Source organism: Anabrus simplex, chromosome 8 (assembly GCF_040414725.1).
Source record: "Anabrus simplex isolate iqAnaSimp1 chromosome 8, ASM4041472v1, whole genome shotgun sequence".
In the NCBI taxonomy this organism is placed as follows: Eukaryota; Metazoa; Arthropoda; class Insecta; order Orthoptera; family Tettigoniidae; genus Anabrus; species Anabrus simplex.
Window position 1 is genome coordinate 213,610,626 of NC_090272.1, and position 20,787 is coordinate 213,631,412.

The 20,787-nt window shown below is 40.6% G+C and overlaps 1 protein-coding gene across 2 annotated transcripts in view; it reads left to right on the top strand.

Annotated features, from left to right (window-relative positions):
• The window catches only part of LOC136878711 (protein spitz), a 746,457-nt gene that overhangs the window by 197,343 nt on the left and 528,327 nt on the right, over nt 1-20,787 (top strand). For both annotated transcript variants that reach the window (XM_067152153.2, XM_067152152.2), the window contains exon 2: nt 9,677-9,774. Coding sequence is in view for 1 of the 2 variants with exons in the window: in XM_067152152.2 (XP_067008253.1) it covers nt 9,684-9,774 (91 nt within the window). In the remaining variant the exon portion in view is untranslated. The remainder of the gene's footprint in view (nt 1-9,676; nt 9,775-20,787) is intronic.

Sequence of the window (20,787 nt, forward strand, 5' to 3'; positions counted from 1 at the left end):
GGGGGAACTCCTAGATGGTACAGGAATTAAGTACTTTTTACTAGGCATTACAAGTATTTGAAGTGCCTTACACACCGCCTTTCGATAGAAGGGGCATAATCGATTTTGGTTAAAACTTCCCATTCATTAATTCATTCATTCATTAAAATTCTACATCTCTCGAAGTTCTCCACAGAGAGTTGGCTTAAACAGTCTTTGTTCTCTGACTAATTGATAAGTAGTCACCAATGCGAGAAAGGAACAAGACTGCATAAGGCTCTAAACTAGGCCATACTTTACCTTGATAATATTATATTAATATCGAACCTTCCTTACCGTTCATCCTGTGCAGTCGAGACTCCCTGTGATTGGTGATAGTAGAATACATCCACGGTGTCCCCTGCCTGTCAAAAGAGGCGACTAAAAGGGTTAACCCGAAGGTCTCTCCTCCTGGGACTGTGGATTGGCGATCACGGTGCTCCTACCTAAGTGTCATTGCTTCTGTCTGTGCGAGGCTCCTCAGTTTCATCCTTCCTATCCGACCTCCCTTGGTCAATTCTTGTTCTCTTCCGACCCCGACGTTATTTGCTAGACGGAGGGAGTCTTTCATTTTCGTGTCCTTCGTGGCGCTTCCGTTTCTCTTGCCGATACTTCCTTTTAACCTCTAATTTGTGTTAAGAGAGGACGGTACTTCCTCTTAAATCAATGATCAACACAACCATATGCAGTAAAGTCTATGTATACCACAATCTGTTATTCCGCGGTTTCGGATGTATTGCGGTGAAAGGTATGGCCTTCGAAAGAAAATTGTGAAATTCTACTGGAGATTCAATATTTTGGTTAAGAATAGAATTAAGTAGAAAAAATTTCCACTTGAAATTGACGAAGTAGGTCTCACAGTAAAACACACGCACCTCGACTTAACTGTGGAATACCTGCTGTAGGGAAAAATATCCTGAATCCAGGAATCCTTTGCTCCTACACAGCATAAGTCAGTTGGATATTTAGCTGCGCAGAGATAATTGCGTTTTACTTTTCCAAAATACACTGAACATTCGTTACATTTTCAGATGATCCATAACACATTTTCGTCATAATTCCTAAATGTTGAGGTGTGTAGCTGAAACCCTTCTGGATGGTACATTCTTCGGCATTGACGTATGTTACGTAGCGATTACGATTTGATGAAGGTGAACCTTCTACACTGATTTTTTTCTTTTCCTTCTTCCGATGCCGTCTCCTGATGAAAGGTTTGTGACCTTAGTGGAGAAAGTTTTCCTATTTTGTGTTCCCGATATCGTGGATGTTGATCCATTAGCTGAGGTTTCTCATGTCCGGGATAATCTCTACGCACGTGTTTCCCTTCTACTGTATCTTGCCTTTTATGATCATTTGTATCAGGCTATATTTGTCTTATACATACATTCAAGTTTACGCTATAACCTTGTGAAGTGACTCCTTTCAGATGAATATGGTATTTAAAGTACAAGGTTACATATTTACACTTCTCTCGGTGATACGCTTATTTTATCCTCCAATTCCATATTCTGTAGTATTCATTATCGGGCTGTTGCTTTCACTCTTCTTAAAGAAAGGTTTCATGCGGTTTGCTCTATTTGTTGGGCGAAAGTGTTAAATAATTTAATTTAATTAGCTTTTGTTCTGGTAATTTCGTGTTTTCCTAATCCTGATTGTTTGACTTTTCTCTTATGTAGTAAATGCTCTTGTTTGACTTATCTCTTGCGTAGTATTAATGCCCTTCTTGCTTTCTTTACTAAATGGGTTAGAAAGTTAAATTTAATGTCAAGTACAAATAATAAATAATAGCTTATTTTGGGGGAAGTGTTGCTACTCCCAATATCTCGACGATGGCCCTAACATGATTCTGAAATTTGGAAATCCTTTTATGCATCTGCCTGTTTTTCCTTGCTATTTCTTGCTATCTCATCCTTTGCAGAATTGTAACACGATACCTTCCTACATTGTTGATGTAAGTGACAGAGTATACTCATGCTGATATTAAGCTGACCCATTGGCCGATTAATGGTTCCATCATAAGTTCGACGCTGCTCTTGAACGAGGTCTGGGTGCACTGCGGCACTTCAGCATGCCTGCAACCTAATAGCTGAGACGGACAGATATTGTTGTTGTTATTAGTGTACCAGGAGGTACACCCCAACGCCGTGCATTTAAATTCAGCGCCTAAACGAACTCCTCTAGTGGCAAAACAGTGAAACTGAAACTACACTAACTTAGAAATTTAAACAGAAGATGTCACCACAGAAATATGATGCAATTTTGTTATTGTGCAGTTTCCTAACCTGAGTGAATTTCTATTTGTTTTGTTTGACATTCATCAAGAAGTTTGGACATTCTTCCACAGATGACACCAGTAAAAACTATGATCATGCACTCTGGTGCGAAGTGAAAGAACCTATAATTTAAAGAAGTTTTGTATTTCTAGGTCTGTTTTAACTAATTGATGTTCATTTATTTTTGGGTTGGCAATATTTACCTTTTCTTTCCGCCAGTTTTGGATCCAACCAATCACTGATTTCTGTAATTATTTTTCCACCTATCACAGGCTTCTTCTCCGATTCTGAGTGTTACTTTTGAAATCTACCAATAAAATTCTGTGGGTGTGTCTTGATTAAACGTGAATGATCTCGAACCTTTCCTTAAGGTTTATAAACTGCGGCTTTTCTCGTCTCTTGGCCAATTGATCGTCATCTTACTAAGTGTGTGTGTCAAAGCAGGAGGTGGGCGGCCTCTTTGATCGGTCAGCAGTACATCTTCAGGTTAATGGCCACATAATTCCATCTTTCTTGTTGTAGCTATCTTCGCTGTTTAACCCGAGGGAAAGGTCCGAATCGTTAACTATGTAACCTACTTTTCTAAAAATATAACTTTCTGCCGGCTAATGTAAAAAGTTTCATAAAATCGGGGATAGAGAGTGATGTACCCTCTCTAGCTCCCCTTCATCTTGGTTTGAGGTGACTACGTTTCATAACTGTTTTTCATTCTGTAACGTGGTAATGTAATTTTTATACGATTCGGGAGATAGTAGGTTCGAATCCCACTATCGGCAGCCCTGAAAATGGTTTTCCGTAGTTTCCCATTTTCACACCAGGCAAATGCTGGGGCTGTACCTTAATTAAGGCCACGGCCGCTTCCTTCCCACTCCTAGCCATTTACTGTCCCATCGTCGCCATAAGACCTATCTGTGTTGGTGCGACGTAAAGCAACTAGCAAAAAAAAAAAAAATTCTATACGAGTCACTTCAGTAGTTTGGGAATAGCCCCTGTTTCATCGGCCTAGTGCCCCTTAAGTTTTAAGTGTTCACATCTAGGAGTGCAAGTTTTCGCCTCCATTCATTTTGTGTTCGGGCCATTTATTTAACCGTTGTTCTTTTTCCATGAAGGCCCAGTAGGTTGGGTACTAAATACCCCTGTATAATCCTTTTCCAATTGTAAGTTGTGCCTTGAGAGGCCAGAAATTGTAAGTTGATGTTGCCTTGGGTAGGCTTGGAAAATTGAGAGCCTGTTTGCTCTTTTTCAAAGTTTTTGTAAGATTAATGAATCCCTCTTGAAGGCTAGATGTTGTAATTTTGGGAGCAAGTGCTCTTTGAATTAGGGGATTTCTGCCCTTGTATAAATTTGTGCTCTTTTGTAAAGTTGAGCTAGGAGCTCAGGAAAAGTAAAGCGAGGGCTTGAAGCCCAGGATCTGTTAAAACCACTAATCTTGCCTTTCCTAGACTTGTTTTATGATTGCTACTTGTACCTGTAATATTGTCATGAAAAAATTGTTTGAAGTTCTAAAAATATAACCTTCAGTTTAAGTTTTAAATTCAATTCTTAACATTGTAAAATGAAATGAAATGGCATGGCGTATGGCTTTTAGTGCCGGGAGTCTCCGAGGACAATTTCGGCTCGCCAGATGCAGGTCTTTTGATTTGACACCCGTAGGCGACCTGCGCGTCGTGATGAGGATGCAATGATGATGAAGACGACACATACACCCAGCCCCCGTGCCAGCGAAATTAACCAATTAAGGTTAAAATTCCCGTCCCTGCCGGGAATCGAACCCGGGACCCCTGTGACCAAAGGCCAGCACGTTAACCATTTAGCCATGGAGCCAGACTCTTAACATTGTAGTTAGACCCATTCACCCTAGCACCTTCTTTAACCTCTTTCTGCTCCATGGGTAACCCCGTAACAATTAGTGTTAGTATTATTGTTATTTAGGAGCTGCCTGGCCGAGGCGGTACGGCGTGCTCGGAAGGACATGGGTTCGATTTCCCGCCAGGAAGTCGAAAAAGTTTAGAAACGAAATTTCCACATTGGGCCCAGGCTCAATCAGCTTACGCCAAGAATAAGTACGAGGTTAATTCCTCGTGAGTTACCCCACTGCTAGCAGCCCTGAAGATGGTATTCCGTAGTTTCCCATTTTCACACCAGGCAAATGTTGGGGCTGTACGTTAATTAAGGCCACGGCCACTTTATTCTCGCTTCTAGCCCTTTCCTATCGCATCGACGCCACGTAAAGCGACGCGACGCGACGTAAAGCTCATTGCCGTAAAGCTAACCGCTGTACCCCACCAAGTGCCAAGGTTACGGATGGTGGAAGTCTTTCTTTACCTTCCACGCCTCCAAGGGCCTTCATGGTATCTACTTTTTCCTTCTTATTGTTATGAATAGTAGTATTAGCAGTAGTATTATAAGCAATTTTCGGGACTATAAAAAGTACTTGCGGACGTTGGTCTTTCTTTGTGCTCTTTTCTTTCTTTCTTGTATTGGGCTTCGTTTCTCTCTTTGGTCCAAGTTGTTCCGGTCATTTTCTTCTGTTTGTTCTTTTGGTCAGCTTGCCATTTATGAACTTTGACTCTAAAGACATTCCTATTTTGGATGTCCTCTTCTCTGATTCTTGCTAATATAGGATTGTTTTTGATTACATCTATCCATTTTGGTAGTGTTCTTTCTGGCTTTATTCCTGTTTTTACAGAATTCTACACTGTGTTTGTCAGGGTTTTATTCTTTCGATACTTTCGTAAAATGTTGTTCTATCATGTAGAGTTGTACTGTTGTGGTCATTGCACTACACGTGATAATGCCACAAGGAGCTGAAGCGCGCTGCTAAATTTGAAGATTGTTCTTTCAAGTGACGGCGGAGGCTGGTCTAAGTTATATGAATGGTGTCCGGATGAGAGTAGACTCGAAGTGGCGGTCTGCGATGAGTCAGCTGTGCGTGATGCGCATCGCGAATGTCCATACGAGATGAGATTCCCAACGCGCTTTCCCGTTACCTCTTCCTCCGAGACAGGATGTGTGTATGTATGCGTCACAGCAGAGCTGACCCACTGACGGCGCTATCCTTAGTGTGATCCGGTTCATATGGACGTGCACGCTCTACGTCCTTTTTGTTTAATTATAGGTAGCATATTACTGGTAAAATGTTATCTTTTTAATGAAGCCTATTGAATGTGGCCTGGTTCATTTACCAATCAATCAATACCGTGTCGTTGCTCTGCGTACTGTTGGTGAAAAAGAATGAGCACGTGGTGTTGGTATAAGTTCCTCGCAGGAGGACTTTTCTCAGAATATAATGTTTATTGTGGTTATCTACAGGGTTTGTATGTACATGGAAAGTAAATTATATTTTAATAATAATAATAATAATAATAATAATAATAATAAACACCAGCCCGCCTGGTGGCCATTATCGTTAAGACGTTGAAGTCTACATGATCTGACACCGGTTCGAGTCCCGTTCGTCGAAAAAAAATTCATCATGAGAATGTTGGCCGGCAGGGTTGGGGAGGTGGTGATATACAATTTCTAAGTACTAGATTGCGTGCCTAAAGCCTGGATTAAATTCCAAACCTCACCGCAGTGCTCATATGGAGTGAGGGCATATGACGCTGTTGATGGTGACTCGTCCGTCGGATGGGGACGTTAAGTCTTGAGCGGACCCCTTGGTGCTATTCGACGGGAGTAGGCTATGTGCCGGTACCGGGTTCACCCTCTCCCTTCCTACTATCATATATCACGTCATTAATTTCATCTCATTAACTCCTCTGATGAGGTTGACGTCAGGAAAGGCATCTGGTCATGAAAACCCGCCACCAGAGATTCATCTTACATCATACCCGACCTCGTAGAGAAACGGGACAAGGGTTGCACAAACAATAATAATAATCACCAAGTCTGATAAAATATTAAATGTGAGGAACATACAGTACCATGCGCTTGGTCGTTTTTGAGTGGCTGTACGTTGTGTACGGCAGTGATTCTGATTTAATTTTCCCAGAGGGCCGCTATGGCATCTATATCTTGCTCCACTGGCCAGGGTGGAGAAATGGGATTACAGTATTGTAACACAAACATTTTATATATATTTCAGAATTAATATTTTATAAGATTTTATTTACACTGATATAAACATAATCACAAACTATTTGTACCTAAATGAAGGTTGCAAGATATTCATTTAATGAGGAAACTGAAAGCGATATCCTTCAAGCAATCTGTTCGAAATCAGGAGTATAAGAAGTAGTGGACTATCTTAAGGCACTTTTCAAGATGAGCATTGGTGTTCTTATTTCGACTACTGCTTTTAATAATATCAGTGTCTGGAAAGTCTGACTCACAATTATAAATGAGCCCGAATATTGTTACAGTTAAAAATTGCCCGTTTCTTACTGTATAGACAATTTGTCATTAATTTCGTTTCAAAGTTGCTTATCCTTTCTTCATTGCCCTGAATTCTATCAGTTAATATTGTAAATCACGTTGTTTGGTATCAGGTAACCACCCTTTAGGCATTCTGATAATTGACATATCCGAGCTTGACAAAGAATTATTGCACTGACTTCGGTATAGTGAATTCTGATAACCTTGCCTAAATAGTTTCTATTAATTTAAAGACAGTTTCATTGATTTAAATTACCTTGATCGTTTTCTGGATCTTACTTTTCCCGAAACCTTGCAGATATCTTCAAACGAACAAGTTTCTATGTAGTAAAATTTTCCTATAACAAACAGATATTTAGGGGAGTCTGACTGCAATTTCTGGTATTTTCGTTCAAAATATCAATTTTTCCATTTCGAGCTTAAAATATCATTCTGTTTTCCGTCTTTCAGATAATGTAATTACTTTCAATCTACCACCATTTTTAAAGCTCCAAGCGTCATTTTAACAGGCGGTGGACGATCCACGTCTTCAGTTCTTTTATTTTTAAGCATTCGTCATATACAAAATAGTCCTTGCATCACATTTTCTGTTGTATTCCTTTGAAAGTTTCATGAAAGTTTTCAGTGTGTATTAAAAAAAATTACCATGTATTTTTGTGATCAAGTAAATATTACTATCTTTTTCCCCTCGTAAAATACTAAAGAATTTTTTTTCAAATTTTGTAAGGACGAAAAAATTGGAAATTTATATCTCCTACATTTGTTGCCTAAAAAGAAAACGAAGTATAACCAATGGATGTGTTCAGCACCAGTTGTTTCCAGTCGCAACTTCATTATTTTAATATGACGGGAGAGTACTTTTTTCAAGTTCCGTGGTAAAATGCAGTAACATCTTTAGGTCGAAAATTGATGAACCAATATTCTCAAAATATTGTGCAATAATTCCTAATTAGACTGTCTTAGGTATCTGAATTTGGTGGTGATAATTAGAAAAGGGTAGAAGTTCAAAAATTTTCATGACTTCCCTTTGATCCTTTTTCAGTTAGGTTAATTAGAGTTTCCGCTTTCCCTTCTTGCTGAAGATTTAATGTATTCAAGTTATTAAAGAAGCGTCCGACTCGTTGGCTGAACGGTCAGCGTACTGGCCTTCGGTTCAGAGGGTCCCGGGTTCGATTCCCGGCCGGGTCGGGGATTTTAACCTTAATTGGTTAATTCCAGTGACACGGGGGCTGGGTGTATGTGTTGTCTTCATCATTTCATCCTCATCACGACGCGCAGGTCACCTACGGGTGTCAAATAGAAAGACCTGCATCTGGCGAGCCGAACCCGTCCTGGGATATCCCGGCACTAAAAGCCATAGGACATTTCACATTTCATTAAAGAAGCCACTTAAACACACGAACTTAAATAAGGCATAAGTGAGAATCAGAAAGTGTACGGTGGGGCCAATAGACTTACATCTTCCTTCACATGCTCTTAATATTCAGTATTAACATTCCTGTGACTATGTGCGGGCCATATGATTTTCATTCAGGGACCAGATATGGTTCACGGGCTGCCGATTGAGAACTATTGATGTACAGGTTGTGGAAGGTTCGAATTCATTAATCTTTATCAAGGCGACTGGAATACCCCTACTCGATCCTTGGTAATCAATCGAAACGTCTATAACCTGTAAATAAGATATACTAGACAGTAGCACGTTACAGCGCGGACGAAGAACGTAATATACCGGGCGAGTTGGCCTTGCGGTTTGGGGCGCGCAGCTTTGAGTTTGCATCCAGGAGATAGTGGGTTCGAACCCCACTGACGGCGGCCCTGAAAATGGTTTTCCATGCTTTCCCATTTTCGCGTCAGGCAAATGCTGGAACTGTACCTTAAGGGCACGGTCGCTTCCTTCCCACTGCTAGTCCTTCCCTATCCCATCGTCATGTGTCGGTGCGACGTAAAAGCAAATAATAATAATAATAATAATAATAATAATTTTAATTTAAAAAACGTAATAGTAGCTTCATATCATCTTTATGACGTCAGTCGGTAATGATCATTGTTGTTTTAACACAAAGAGTGAGTTATTCTATAATAATAATAATAATAATAATAATCATAATAATAATAATAATAATAATAATAATAATAATAATAATAATTGTTATGAAAGCTTTTTATACGTGACCAACTTTGACAATGAATCGCTTGAGTTCAACGTTGTGGCATTGGTTGCCAATATCCTCGTGCGGTTATTGAATCTGTGAATTTTGCGTATTGGCCTCTTTCTCTGAAGTGTCTCCTGGCTAGTACAGTATACCTTTAGGGGCTTGGATTGGGAAGGAAGCGGTCGTGGCCTGTATCAAGAAACCATTCCAGTATTTACTTGGAGCTGAAATGGGAAACTACACAAAGAATGCTGGCTGGCGTTGAGATTTGGAGCAATTAGCTTGTCACGATGATCAACACATTGATGATTTGATCAACTCTATGCCTGCTAACCCGTCTTTTTACCCTTTAAAACAGCCTCGTCAACCTAGTCAATGTTTGGAAATAATGAGAAACATTTCGAGGCCGATGACCTATTGTTAGGCCCCTTTAAACAACAATTATCATCTAAACATTGCGAAGTGAAAGGAAATATTTTCAAGATGTGTAGGTTTCTCTGAATGTTAATGAATTGTCACCATGAATAACTTGTCAGTAACAAGAATCGAAATGGATCGTGTAGCTGTGAGCTTGCTTTCGGATTCGAAACCCACTGTCGGCAGTCGTTAGATTGATAATCCGCAAATTCTCATTTTTTCACACCATAAACATGCTGGATCTGTTAGTTTATTAGGGTCACAGGTGCTTCTTCCCAATCTTATCCCATCCCTATCCTATCCCGCCGTCTTCGAAACCTGCATGTGTTAGTACGTAAAGCATTAAAAAAGTTCCAGGACCTGTGTTTTCCCCAGCGATGTTAATAAAAACTGATTAGTTAGATATGCTATAATGTGATGTTCTTTTCTTTCCAGGGTATGGATGAGTGGTAGTCGGGTCGGGTCCCCGCCTCTGTTGGCTCGCCGCCTTTCGACCTCCGGACATGTGGCAACCCTCTCCTCCGCACGACCAGGTGAGCTCTACATTTTGATCATGTCCTTTTTCTGCAGCAACCGTAGCCTATAAAATTAGCTGTGAATCGGTATGTCCGCTGTGGATATCAGAGAAAATTCGCCAAAGAGTAGTATTTTAGGAGTGATATAATAGTATACCCGCTACCATGTCCTGAGTTGAGGGTAGTAACTGTCCAGCAAGGGAGGTCTGTTTCGATTTCCGACCTTGCCACGAATACTTACTAAGGCTATCGAGAGCCTTTTTAGTTCTGATGTGTGGTTTGCCTCAACATACTTCCCAATCCTGGGCCCGGTTAATTACAGATGTGTTTTCACTAGTGCCTCAGTTACACAGATTATCGGACCAATATGAGGTTATATACTATAGTTTCTGTGCGCATAATTTTCAGTTAAGGTTCTTCTGACGTCGAGTTTGTTGACATTACATTAGGCATATCAAATGAAACCAAATGCACTGCAATGTGATAACTTCATATATTTAGAAAACTGTTTCTGCCGGAATATTCTTAATATTTCCCTAATGTCTTACGTAATCGATATGTCCAGCTCCTTGACTCAGTGGTCAGCGTGCACTATTGGCTTTCGGTCCAGAGGGTCCCGGGCCGGGATTTAAATAAATAAATTAATAAATAATGTGAATCCCCTAAAGGCTATGGCCTCCTGCAATGCAGGGACAATGTTCAGTTTAACTCAAGTGATCAGGTCCTGAAGAGCATTAATATAGTGGTTATTTCCTGGTTTGTTTCGTGAAAACGTGTTTCTGCGTGTTGTACACTTGTGCAGTCTCACCTCTGAGTGGATGCAGTTGTGTTCTTCCAGATCAACAAGTCTCGAAAACGTACTGTTACATTATTGACACTTGTACACTTTGCCCCAGGGAGGGTTGAGATTCCTTCTTGGTGAAAGCGTACCCTTGCACGCTTCGTTCTTCCATATCTTCTCCGAATGTTGCAGACGTTGCTTTTAAGTTCTTGAGCTTATCCTCCGTTGGAAATTCTCTATGGCATACTTTGCATATGCATGTCCTCCTTTCACTATCTGTTCCGTGATGAGTTATCAGATCACTACTTAATGCAAACGTCTTAATGTCTGTTTAACAACAGTCTTGCTACTTTCCCGAGTGATCAGGTGATGACTATCACGGTGACCTCTTCGTGAAGGCGTACTATTGTATGTTGTATACTTCGCCCCTGTCCTGAGAACGTACTTCAAAATACTGCGCGGCTTCTTTCCGCAGTGTACCCGAGGATAATATTTTTATGTTCACCACTTAATAAAAACCTCTTTTTGTACTCTTGGCACTTTTACTGTTTTATCCCAGGGTGATCAGAACGGTGACTTTCAGGTTTCCCTCTTTGTGGAAGCGCACTGTTGTATATTTCACTGTTGCACAATTTCTATAATATGTGCCTTAATCGACCTAGCTTATCACATGGCTTGAAAATGTGTATCCTGTAAGGTTAGTGATCTCTGCACTCAGTTTTTCCTAGGTCTTTCCACTCTTGCCTTATCTCTGCTGTTCTTGTCCATTGCATTCCTCCCCATCTCGCAAACCACTCTGCGCACCTAGTTCTTTGCCTTCCCACGTTCCGCTTTCCTTCTCTGGGATCCCACATTGTCATTTTGTGAGTCCATAGATTTTGGTCCAGTCTCGCTACGTGTTTAGCTGATCGGATTTACCTGCGTGTGGTTAATTCCTCTAGCTCGGAGCCTGGGTGTTCTTGTTCTTCGTAATCTTCATCTGCATATGGCACATCACCATAAAAACACACAATAGTGAGTTCATCCCTCCACATACGGTTGGCGTCAGGAAGAGCATCCTTCCGTAAAACTGGACCAAATTCGTATCCGTTGCCGGATCCCTTTACATTGGGAAAAGACCAGGAAGAAAAAGTTATATAAGTAGTCGGTGTCCAGTATTCTGGATTTCTGAAGATGCATAGTACATGAAACTCCTACTGGGATAGCCGTTTGGGCCAGCATAGCCTGATCATTAGAACATTAACCAAACAGAAGGGAATATTGAATATTTAATTTCATGAACGCATTGCACTTGAAACTGACTTTCGGCTTATTAGGTCCTGTTGAGTACGTACATCTCAGACTCCCACTAACTAAACAAGAATGAACTCGACACGGCCTAATAAGGTAATGGTAACGGCGAGTTGACGTTTTTGCGTGCAATGCGCGTTTGTGAGAATGGGACCCTGCCTATGATATATAATATTGAATTCGGCACAAACACCCTATAATAGTCTACTTACCTTGCAAACACCCCACCAGAGAAAAAAAAAATAACCAATGGAGGTTAAAATCTCTGACTCGCCCGGGAATCGAACCCGGGATCGCTTGGGTCAAAGGCGAGCATGCTAACCAGTTAGCCACGCAGTTGCACACCTCATAAGTTGGAAATATTTTCAAGAAGAAAGGAATATTGTCACTTAGCACACAACTATAGTTACAGAGGGCTGTCGTATAAAGAAGTATACAGATTGGGCCTTAAGTCCGTTCACCGAACGTTGCTTGACCTGTTTCAGTAAATGGAAATGAAGAAAAAATTTTTATCTACAATTGAACACCCATAAAAATCAAATGAGAGGGTATCGGATTAAGTTAAAATTTCAAGAACTAGTGCAAGACCCATGTTCCGAGTGCTCAAGATAGATTAGCCCAAACTCTTCCATAGAGATTGACAATAACTGTCGGATAGAATTTTTGAGTGGTAGTGGTTTCAAGTTTCCGGAAAAAAAAAAATTCTGTACAGATGAAATATAGTGTAGTTTAAAGTAAATGTCAGACTGCTTACTGAAATGACTGCAATGCAAAGTTACCCGTTGAAGGTTTACTACAAGAACCGAGTGTACCGAGTATATTTCACAGCGAGTGGTGGAAAGACTGCATCGCATTTCTTTGTGGAAACTGTTACGTGAGAGAAGTGACTAGAAATACTACAAGCCGTGCGGTTAGGTGAGCGTGGCTGTGAGCTTGCATCCGGGAGATAGTGGGTTCGAATCCCACTGTCGGCAGCCCTGAAGATGGTTTTCCGTGGTTTCCCATTTTCACATCAGGCAAATGCTGGGGCTGTACCTTAATTAAGGCCACGGCCGCTTCCTTCCAACTCGTAGGTCTTTCCTATCCCATAGTCGCCATAAGACCCATCTGTGTCGGTGTGACGTAAAACCACTAGCAAAAAATAAAGTACTACAGGTTATGCTGCGCAAGCTACAGTCATAATCATCTTCGTCTCACAGAATGTCTGGAATATGTTTCCTATTTTGCGTTCCCTGTACCAGAGTTGCATCGTGGGTGTCGAAGCACTGTCCACTTCTCCACCCACGTCCACATTTATCTTCCGTCTTGCCTTCTGTGATTAGTTGTATGAGGCTAGATATTTCATTTCGTAAGATGTTACCGAAATAGGCTGCGTTCCTATGTTTTTCGATGCTGAAGACTTCACGTGATTTCCCGGCACTAAGAAGTATTTCCTCGTTGGTGACATGGTCTACCTATGGGATCCGGAACATTGCGCGATACATCCACATTTCAGATGTCTGCAATCGATTCACTAGTGTCCATCTTACTGTATAATCAACAATTAAATGTTCCTCCTTACTTCAGGACCAAATGCTTAGATTGTTGCTTTCACGGCCCATAATAATAGACACTCTTTTTATGGGGTTCCATGCCGTGTGGAAGGTTCTCAGCAGTCAGTCTCTTATCTGAATGCTACTTCTAAGGAGTGGGCTGGTCTTTGAGAGGCGTTAGAGTTCTCTGATTTAACTTTGTGATCTATTTCATTGGGAATTTGTAAAAGACCAAATGTTCTTCAGAAAATGTAGAGATGTTGACATCCGAAATATGTACTGGCGTGGAAAAAAGTATAAACACCAGATTTAATACGTTAATAGAAAGTTTATGCTTTGTCCCACATAGTAACAAGCTATATCAAAATTTAGCTTAGTTTATTCTATGTTTAATTATGTGGAGTAGAAATTTTTATCTTACGCAGTTAAAATTTTAACGCAGGTTGAAAAAAAAAGTGCCGGTATTTTTTTTCCATTTCTAACGGAGCGCTTCCTTTCAAAATTCATAACTTTAAAAGTATTGATCTGATCGGTACAAAACTAACTTATTGTTGATCGGTATACCAAGTTTGTGAAACATTTTCTCGTTACTGGGTGATCATAGCAGTAACAAAATCGGTTTGTTATGAAGCTCATTAGAGTGTCAGGCTCAAATTAAAACGGCTTTTTACCTGAATTACCAAACCAAACCCCATGGCCTACCAAGCGAACACTGCTCATCCCGATGGCCTGCAGATTACGAGGTGTCGTGAGGTCAGGACGACGAATCCTCTCGGGCGTTATTATTGGCTTTCTAGACCGAGACCGTTATCTCACCGTCAGATAGCTCCTCAATTCTAATCACGTAGGCTGAGTGGGCCTCGAACCAGCCCTCAGGTCCAGGTAAAAATCCCTGACCTGGCCGGGAATCTAACCCGGGTCCTCCGGGTAAGAGGCAGGCACGCTACCCCTACACCACGGGGCTGGCTTTCACCTGAATTACAGTAACTTAATAGGAACAAAAGATAGAGCGCGCAGACTTGCTTCGGATTAATCTGATAATTTGGAGAATACAGTTTGAAGAAAAATTGTAATTTGGTTTTGATTAGTAAGTTTCTTTGCAGTATTTCTCAAAACAAAACTTGTGTAGTGTATGTGGAAATCACCGAGCCCAGCTCAATCTGGCACTTCTACAGTCGTCCTTCCTCTGTAATTTCCCTTGGTCAGCTACACTTTTCTCTGACTTTTCCGGTCTCTCAAGGCCCTTCCCTCTCTGTAGCCGATACCCTCACTTTTCGAAAGTTCGTAACTTTTTCGGTTAATTTTAAGAATGGCTGATTGTCTAATTGTTCTGTCCTCGTAAAAGAATGAGCGGCAGCACTAAATTGTGTATAGGAAGTTAGGTATCTAATCTAGTTAAAATTTAGTTCATGTCCTTAAAATCCTCGTCAGAGAAGGTGAACACCGGAAATTAACGGTAAGTTTCACTTACTCTGTCTGGCAAGAGATTTCTTGTAGGCTTTCTGAAATAAAGTATTGTTCTTTCAATAAATGTATACCCACTGATCTGCGTTTAGGGTAGTCGCCCAAGTGGTAAATTGATTCCTTATGAATAATATAAGTAGTCTTTTCTTAAATAATTTCGAAGTTGAAAATTTATCGAACATCCCCTTTGGTAAATTATTTCAATTCCTGACTCCTCTTCATATGTACGAAGTATTTGCCCCAGATTGCCCTCTTGAATTCAAATTGTATCTTCCCTACTTTTAAAAACACCACTCAACCTTATTCCTTTAATAATAATAATAATAATAATAATAATAATAATAATAATAATAATAATGAGGCCTGGCGCAGGTCTTTCGAGTTCACGCCGCATGGGCGACCTGCGCGTCTGAATTCCTATAATAATAGGCCTATCAGTCCACGCCATCTCTCCACTGATAATTCGCATCAGCTCGTCTCCATACTCGGTATTTTTCTCAGCCCGAAGTTTGAAACACTTCTCATTTGTGGGAAATCACACAGAACAAATGTTGCTGCTTTCCGTCGGTTTTTTTTTTTTTTCCCAAGTTCTCGAATCAAATCATTCTGGTAATTTGTATTGACGTATGGCTTTTAGTGCTGGGAGTGTCCGAGGACATGTTCGGCTCACCTGTTCCAGGTCTTTTGATTTGACGCCCGTAGGCGTCGTGATGAGGATGAAATGGTGATGAAGACGACACATACACCCAGCCCCCGTGCCAGTGGAATTAACGTGACCCTGCCGGGAATCAGCACGCTAACCATTCAGCCATGGAGCCGGTGACTTACATGCCCTTTCCTTTTCATCTTTATTGCAGTCCCTGAATACCCACATAACCATGTGAAGAAATCTGTAAGCTCTATTTATAATCCCCTTTATGTAATTACCCCAATGAAGATCTTTTCTTATATTAACACTTTGGTACTTAAAGTGATCTCCATGTGGTGCTTTCACTCCATCAACACAGTCATTAAATCTGAGAGGAAGCTTACAACTTGACTTTTCACACCGTTTGCCATCATATGATTGTCTGTTGTCCATCACGCAACTACATCGAGGTTTTTTTGCAGTCTGTCACAATTTTTAACTTGTTTATTACTCTATAGAGTGTAATACCATACGCAAAAAGCCTTAGCTATCATTCCATTTCTTTTTCTCATATCTTTTATGTACATAAGAAAACAAATTTACTATAATAATAACAACGTGAGGAACTCCTTATAATCATTATAGGATCGGATAATGCTTCATCTGCTCTAATTCCCTGTATTCTGTTTTCTAGAAATGTAGCCACCAATTCATTCACTCTTTTGTCTAGTCCTCTAGTTCAGTTGTCCTCATTTTTGTCAGTACTCTTCCATGATGTACCCTATCAAAACCCTTGGAGAGGTCAATAACGATACAGTCCATTTAACGTCCTGAATCCAAAACATCTGCTTATATTTTGCTGGAATCCTTCATGTTGTGTCTCAGAGGAAGAACTGTTTTAAAGCCAAACTGCCTTGTATCAAACCAGCTAGTTAATTTCACAAACGTCTGATATAATTAGAATGAATGATTTCCCACAGTTTACATGTAACTCATCTAAAGCTGACTTGCCTGTGATTATCGGCTTTATGTTTATCACCCTTTCTTTTGTACGCAGGGGCTACTGGAGCAATTCTCGAATCATTCGATTGAGCTGCTTCATGAAAATAAGTACTTCAGTATGGTACTACATCGCATCCTATCCCATTGCCTCTAGTATATCCCTAAAAATATTATTTCCACCTGCTTTTATATTATCATAGGTAAATTTAAATACTTCATTAGTATCAGTCAGCTCCTCTTCCTGGACATTACCCATATAGCCCACAATCTTAAAATACTGCTGACTGAATACTTCTGCCATCTGTAAAACCTCACATATATATTCCCCTTGTTTAATTATTCCACTTTCCTCAAAAATAGCTTTAAACTCATCTCATAAGCTGTTTACATTTTTATTTATTTTCCACCGATCACAATTATTTTCTTAAACTCCCTCATCCCTTATCATACAGACTTTCACGGCTCATGAAACAATTCATGATGTATATTTTTGGTTTGTGCCGTGTAAACACACTCAACGCGTTTCAGAAGGAACCGTGCCATTCTTCATCAGGAGAAACAGGAAAATGAAACATGACGCATCAAAGGTTGTGAAACGGTTGAGAGTGTTTTTATAGTTCATTACACGGTACAAACCCAAAATATGCATCATGAATAGTCCTTCATCCTTCTGTTATCAACCATATAGTTCGGCCTAATTATCCTACTTTTACAACCTTCCTTTCCATCAAGTTATTTTTAGCTACGACGGAAACAGTTTCGTGATCATTTTATACCATCTATTACTTCAGTTTCAGGTCCAAAATATTATTTCCTAGTTGGTTCTGTCACTGTCTGATTGAGTTGTCTTTCTCAGACGAACTTATTTACCATTTGTTTGTCACGCTTCCTGTCATTTGCATTACCTTCTCAATTAACATTTGATTAATTGAGATGACTCGCTACAGTCACGATGTTTTTTTGTGTTGGATTATGTCTGTAAAATGACTTAATTCTATTCCTTTCTTTACAATGCGTTTATAGTTTAACACTAACATTTTCATATCACACTTACTTAACTTCCAGCTCCCTGTACTCTTATTATCATCGCTCCCTAGTCCACACCGCTTCCCAGAATGTACTTCTCTAAAACCCTTCTAGACAACCCTAACATATGCGTACAACTGCGGTTCAAGTGAAAAGCTGTAGGATGTGTATATGGATTTTATTGGCCACAAACTCACTGCCTTTTGGTTGCGGGCACAATTTAGATGGTTAATTAATTGTCCTTGTCTTCACAATTGAGGGTCGCTGCCCTGAGGAAATAGTGTGACGTCTTTAGGGGGAAGTAACGCTATGTATGAAGGATGCAGTCAGTCACTTGAGGGTTCTCCTGAGTAAACAAAGATCGTCAGTTCGGGTTACCTGCCATGTGCCCGGCGTGTGCGGACCATATGGCGTGCAGTGCCTTACCAGGAATATCGTTAACAAGGCGTCTTAGCCCACCATTACTTCATGTATAATTGCGAGTAGAGTGGGCTCCTCAATCGTGTGGTCGTGTGTTCACTGTTATGATTGATTAGAAGGGGAATTGCACGCAGACCAAGAACTACCCTCATCTGTAACCATGAGGTGAAGTCCGCTCCACGATCGGAACATTGCTCGGATATCCGAGGTTCAACTCCTGATGTTCGCTGTGGTTATCATGTCTATAATTTTCCGGTTGGTTTTCTGCACTTTATAGAGTATTTAACATCACTTTCTGAAATACCCAGTCCAGTTCTAGACTCAAACTCATCCCACTTCTCTATAGGTTCTCACAATTCCAGGCCCAAACCTATTCGTGATACTACTGATAACGTGTTAGCATAGATTTTTTTTAGACCGCTTCCACATTAGTGGTTTAGACCCTGTGTGTCCTGTATGTCGATATTGGATCCTAGCAATATCCGCATTTTAATACTTGATGCGATTATCTGTTGGATTTGCTAACACATACAGCGTCGTTTTCATTGGTGGGAAGTGAACATGGACTTTTGGGTTGTAGGTTTCGTGTGCTAGTACAGTTACCCTCCAGGGCCTGGAGTTTTTACTGTTTATATCGTTTTATTTTTTATTTACATTTTGCACATACAGTCATAGTTGTGTTGCAATTTGCTGTCGAGATTTTCAGAACACTGTAATTTACAGAATGCTTCTGTACAGATTTATTGGTTCTAGCAGTTACGGGATCAGTACAAAGAATCAACAAATATTTGTATAGACATTTCAGTTAATTGTCATCTTGCTGAACAGCAGATGGCAAAATACCTCTCAGACGAAAGAGCAGTGGCCTTCAAGAACTGAAGGTGGCAGTTTCGATCGCGGCACAGTAATCAAATACGCTAGCCTCGTATTGATAGATTTACCGGCACCTGGAACTTCTGAGTCACAACATTCCGGCACTTTGGCGTCTGGGAAAACCGTAAAAGTCGTTACTGGTACGTAAACCAATATCATCGTCTAATGTATCATTAAATTCAGACTTAGTAAAATAATTTATCATTACAGTTTATTTTTAAATGAGTGAAATTTTAAGATAAGTTCATATTATACGGTGTTGCTCACTTCGTAACGTGGTTTAAATTAAAATCTGTGTATTAATACCCTCTGCAATCTCTTACGAAATTTAACTACTGCCAGACGACCCAAACTCGGTTCTATCGATCGTACGCGTGTTTTAGTTCTAGATCACTCGATATACGGAACGGGGCGCGCCTGTGCAGAAGGAATAGTTCACCTCTGTCGAGTGTAAGATAAGGAACACTCATTCTCGTTACAAACTAAATGTTCTGGCTGCGCACTAGTTCAGCTGTGTAACCCGCAGGTTCATTCACACACACTACGATGGATATTTCTTCATTTGTCAGTACAGAGGAAATAAACTGAAATAGCAGCCTAGCGACTCAAAAATTTCGTTCACGACTGTTTCTTGATCATCTCTTACCTTGTCTGGGGGTGTCGCCCACGACCGGAAGTGAATTCCCACGTGCCTGTACGGTTACGTTGTGGGTTTGCTAATGTCAGCTGCAGCACTGATACACAGCAGAGAATACTAGATACAGTACATTTTATTAGTATTTCAGCTTATGAACAAGTAAGAATTGACTTTCACCATTCGGCCCATAACATTATTAGCTCCGTTGTTTCCCTATAGCAAGTGAGAATCTGAGATTGTGTTCCGTTACATTCAATACTGAATGTTAAAATTACTAATGTTGTATCTTGAGACGGAGGAGTCAAGAGTTAATCTACTGTTTCCGGTACTCGGTAAATAGTTGTCGCGTCTGCATCCGTGCAGCAGTATTTTGGTGGAACGCCACCCGAGTTTCGGCCGCAGCGCGTCACGTGCACGCGAACTCTAGGACTCTTCCTTTCCTTTACAGCGAACTCTCCTGGCACACTAGAAAAACAACATCCACCACATACTCCTATTTGGCTGTTATATCTTGGCCTCCTTGCATGCATCTCGGTCAACTAGCTCATTGCAGGAGCGAACAGCACAGCAAGTTGTGAATTGAAATAGAGAACAGCAGAACTTACTATGTTTCCGGTAGTTCCTAATAAATATTTGGATGATTCTCAGAAAGAAACATTTCGCTTTTTTTTTGCTTTACGTCGCACCGACACAGATAGGTCTTATGGCGACGATGGGACAAGAAAGGCCTGGGAATGGGAAGGAAGCGGCCGTGGCCTTAATTAAGGTACAGCCCCAACATTTGCCTGGTGTGAAAATGGGAAACCACGGAAAATCATCTTCAGGGCTGCCGACGTTGGGGTTCGAACCCACTATCTCCCGGATGCGAGCTCACAGCTGCGCGCCCCTAACCGCACGGCCAGTAATAATAATAATAATAATAATATGGCTCCTTGAGTGATTGATCAGCGTAGTGTTCTTAGGTTCATGATGCCCTGGGTTTGATTCCCGACTGGACTGGAGATTTTAGTCGCGTGTGGTTAATTCCTCTAGATCATAGGCTGGATGTTCGGGATCGTCTTAATACACATCGATATTTACATACAACACATCACACTTCCAACCACCACAGGAACTAGAAATTGCGAATAGGTACATCCCTCCTTGGCGTCAGGAAGGATATCAGACCGTAAAACTAGGCTTAATCCATTATTATTATTATTATTATTATTATTATTATTATTATTATTAATTTCCAAACAAAAGTAAGATATTACAAACCACAATGTGTCTATACATCGGAAGCAGCAATTGTGATCAGGAAAGTAGACAGTGAAATCACTGGGGGGGGGAAAACGCAACATAAGGAAAATTCTACGCTCAAAACTCACTGGCGAAT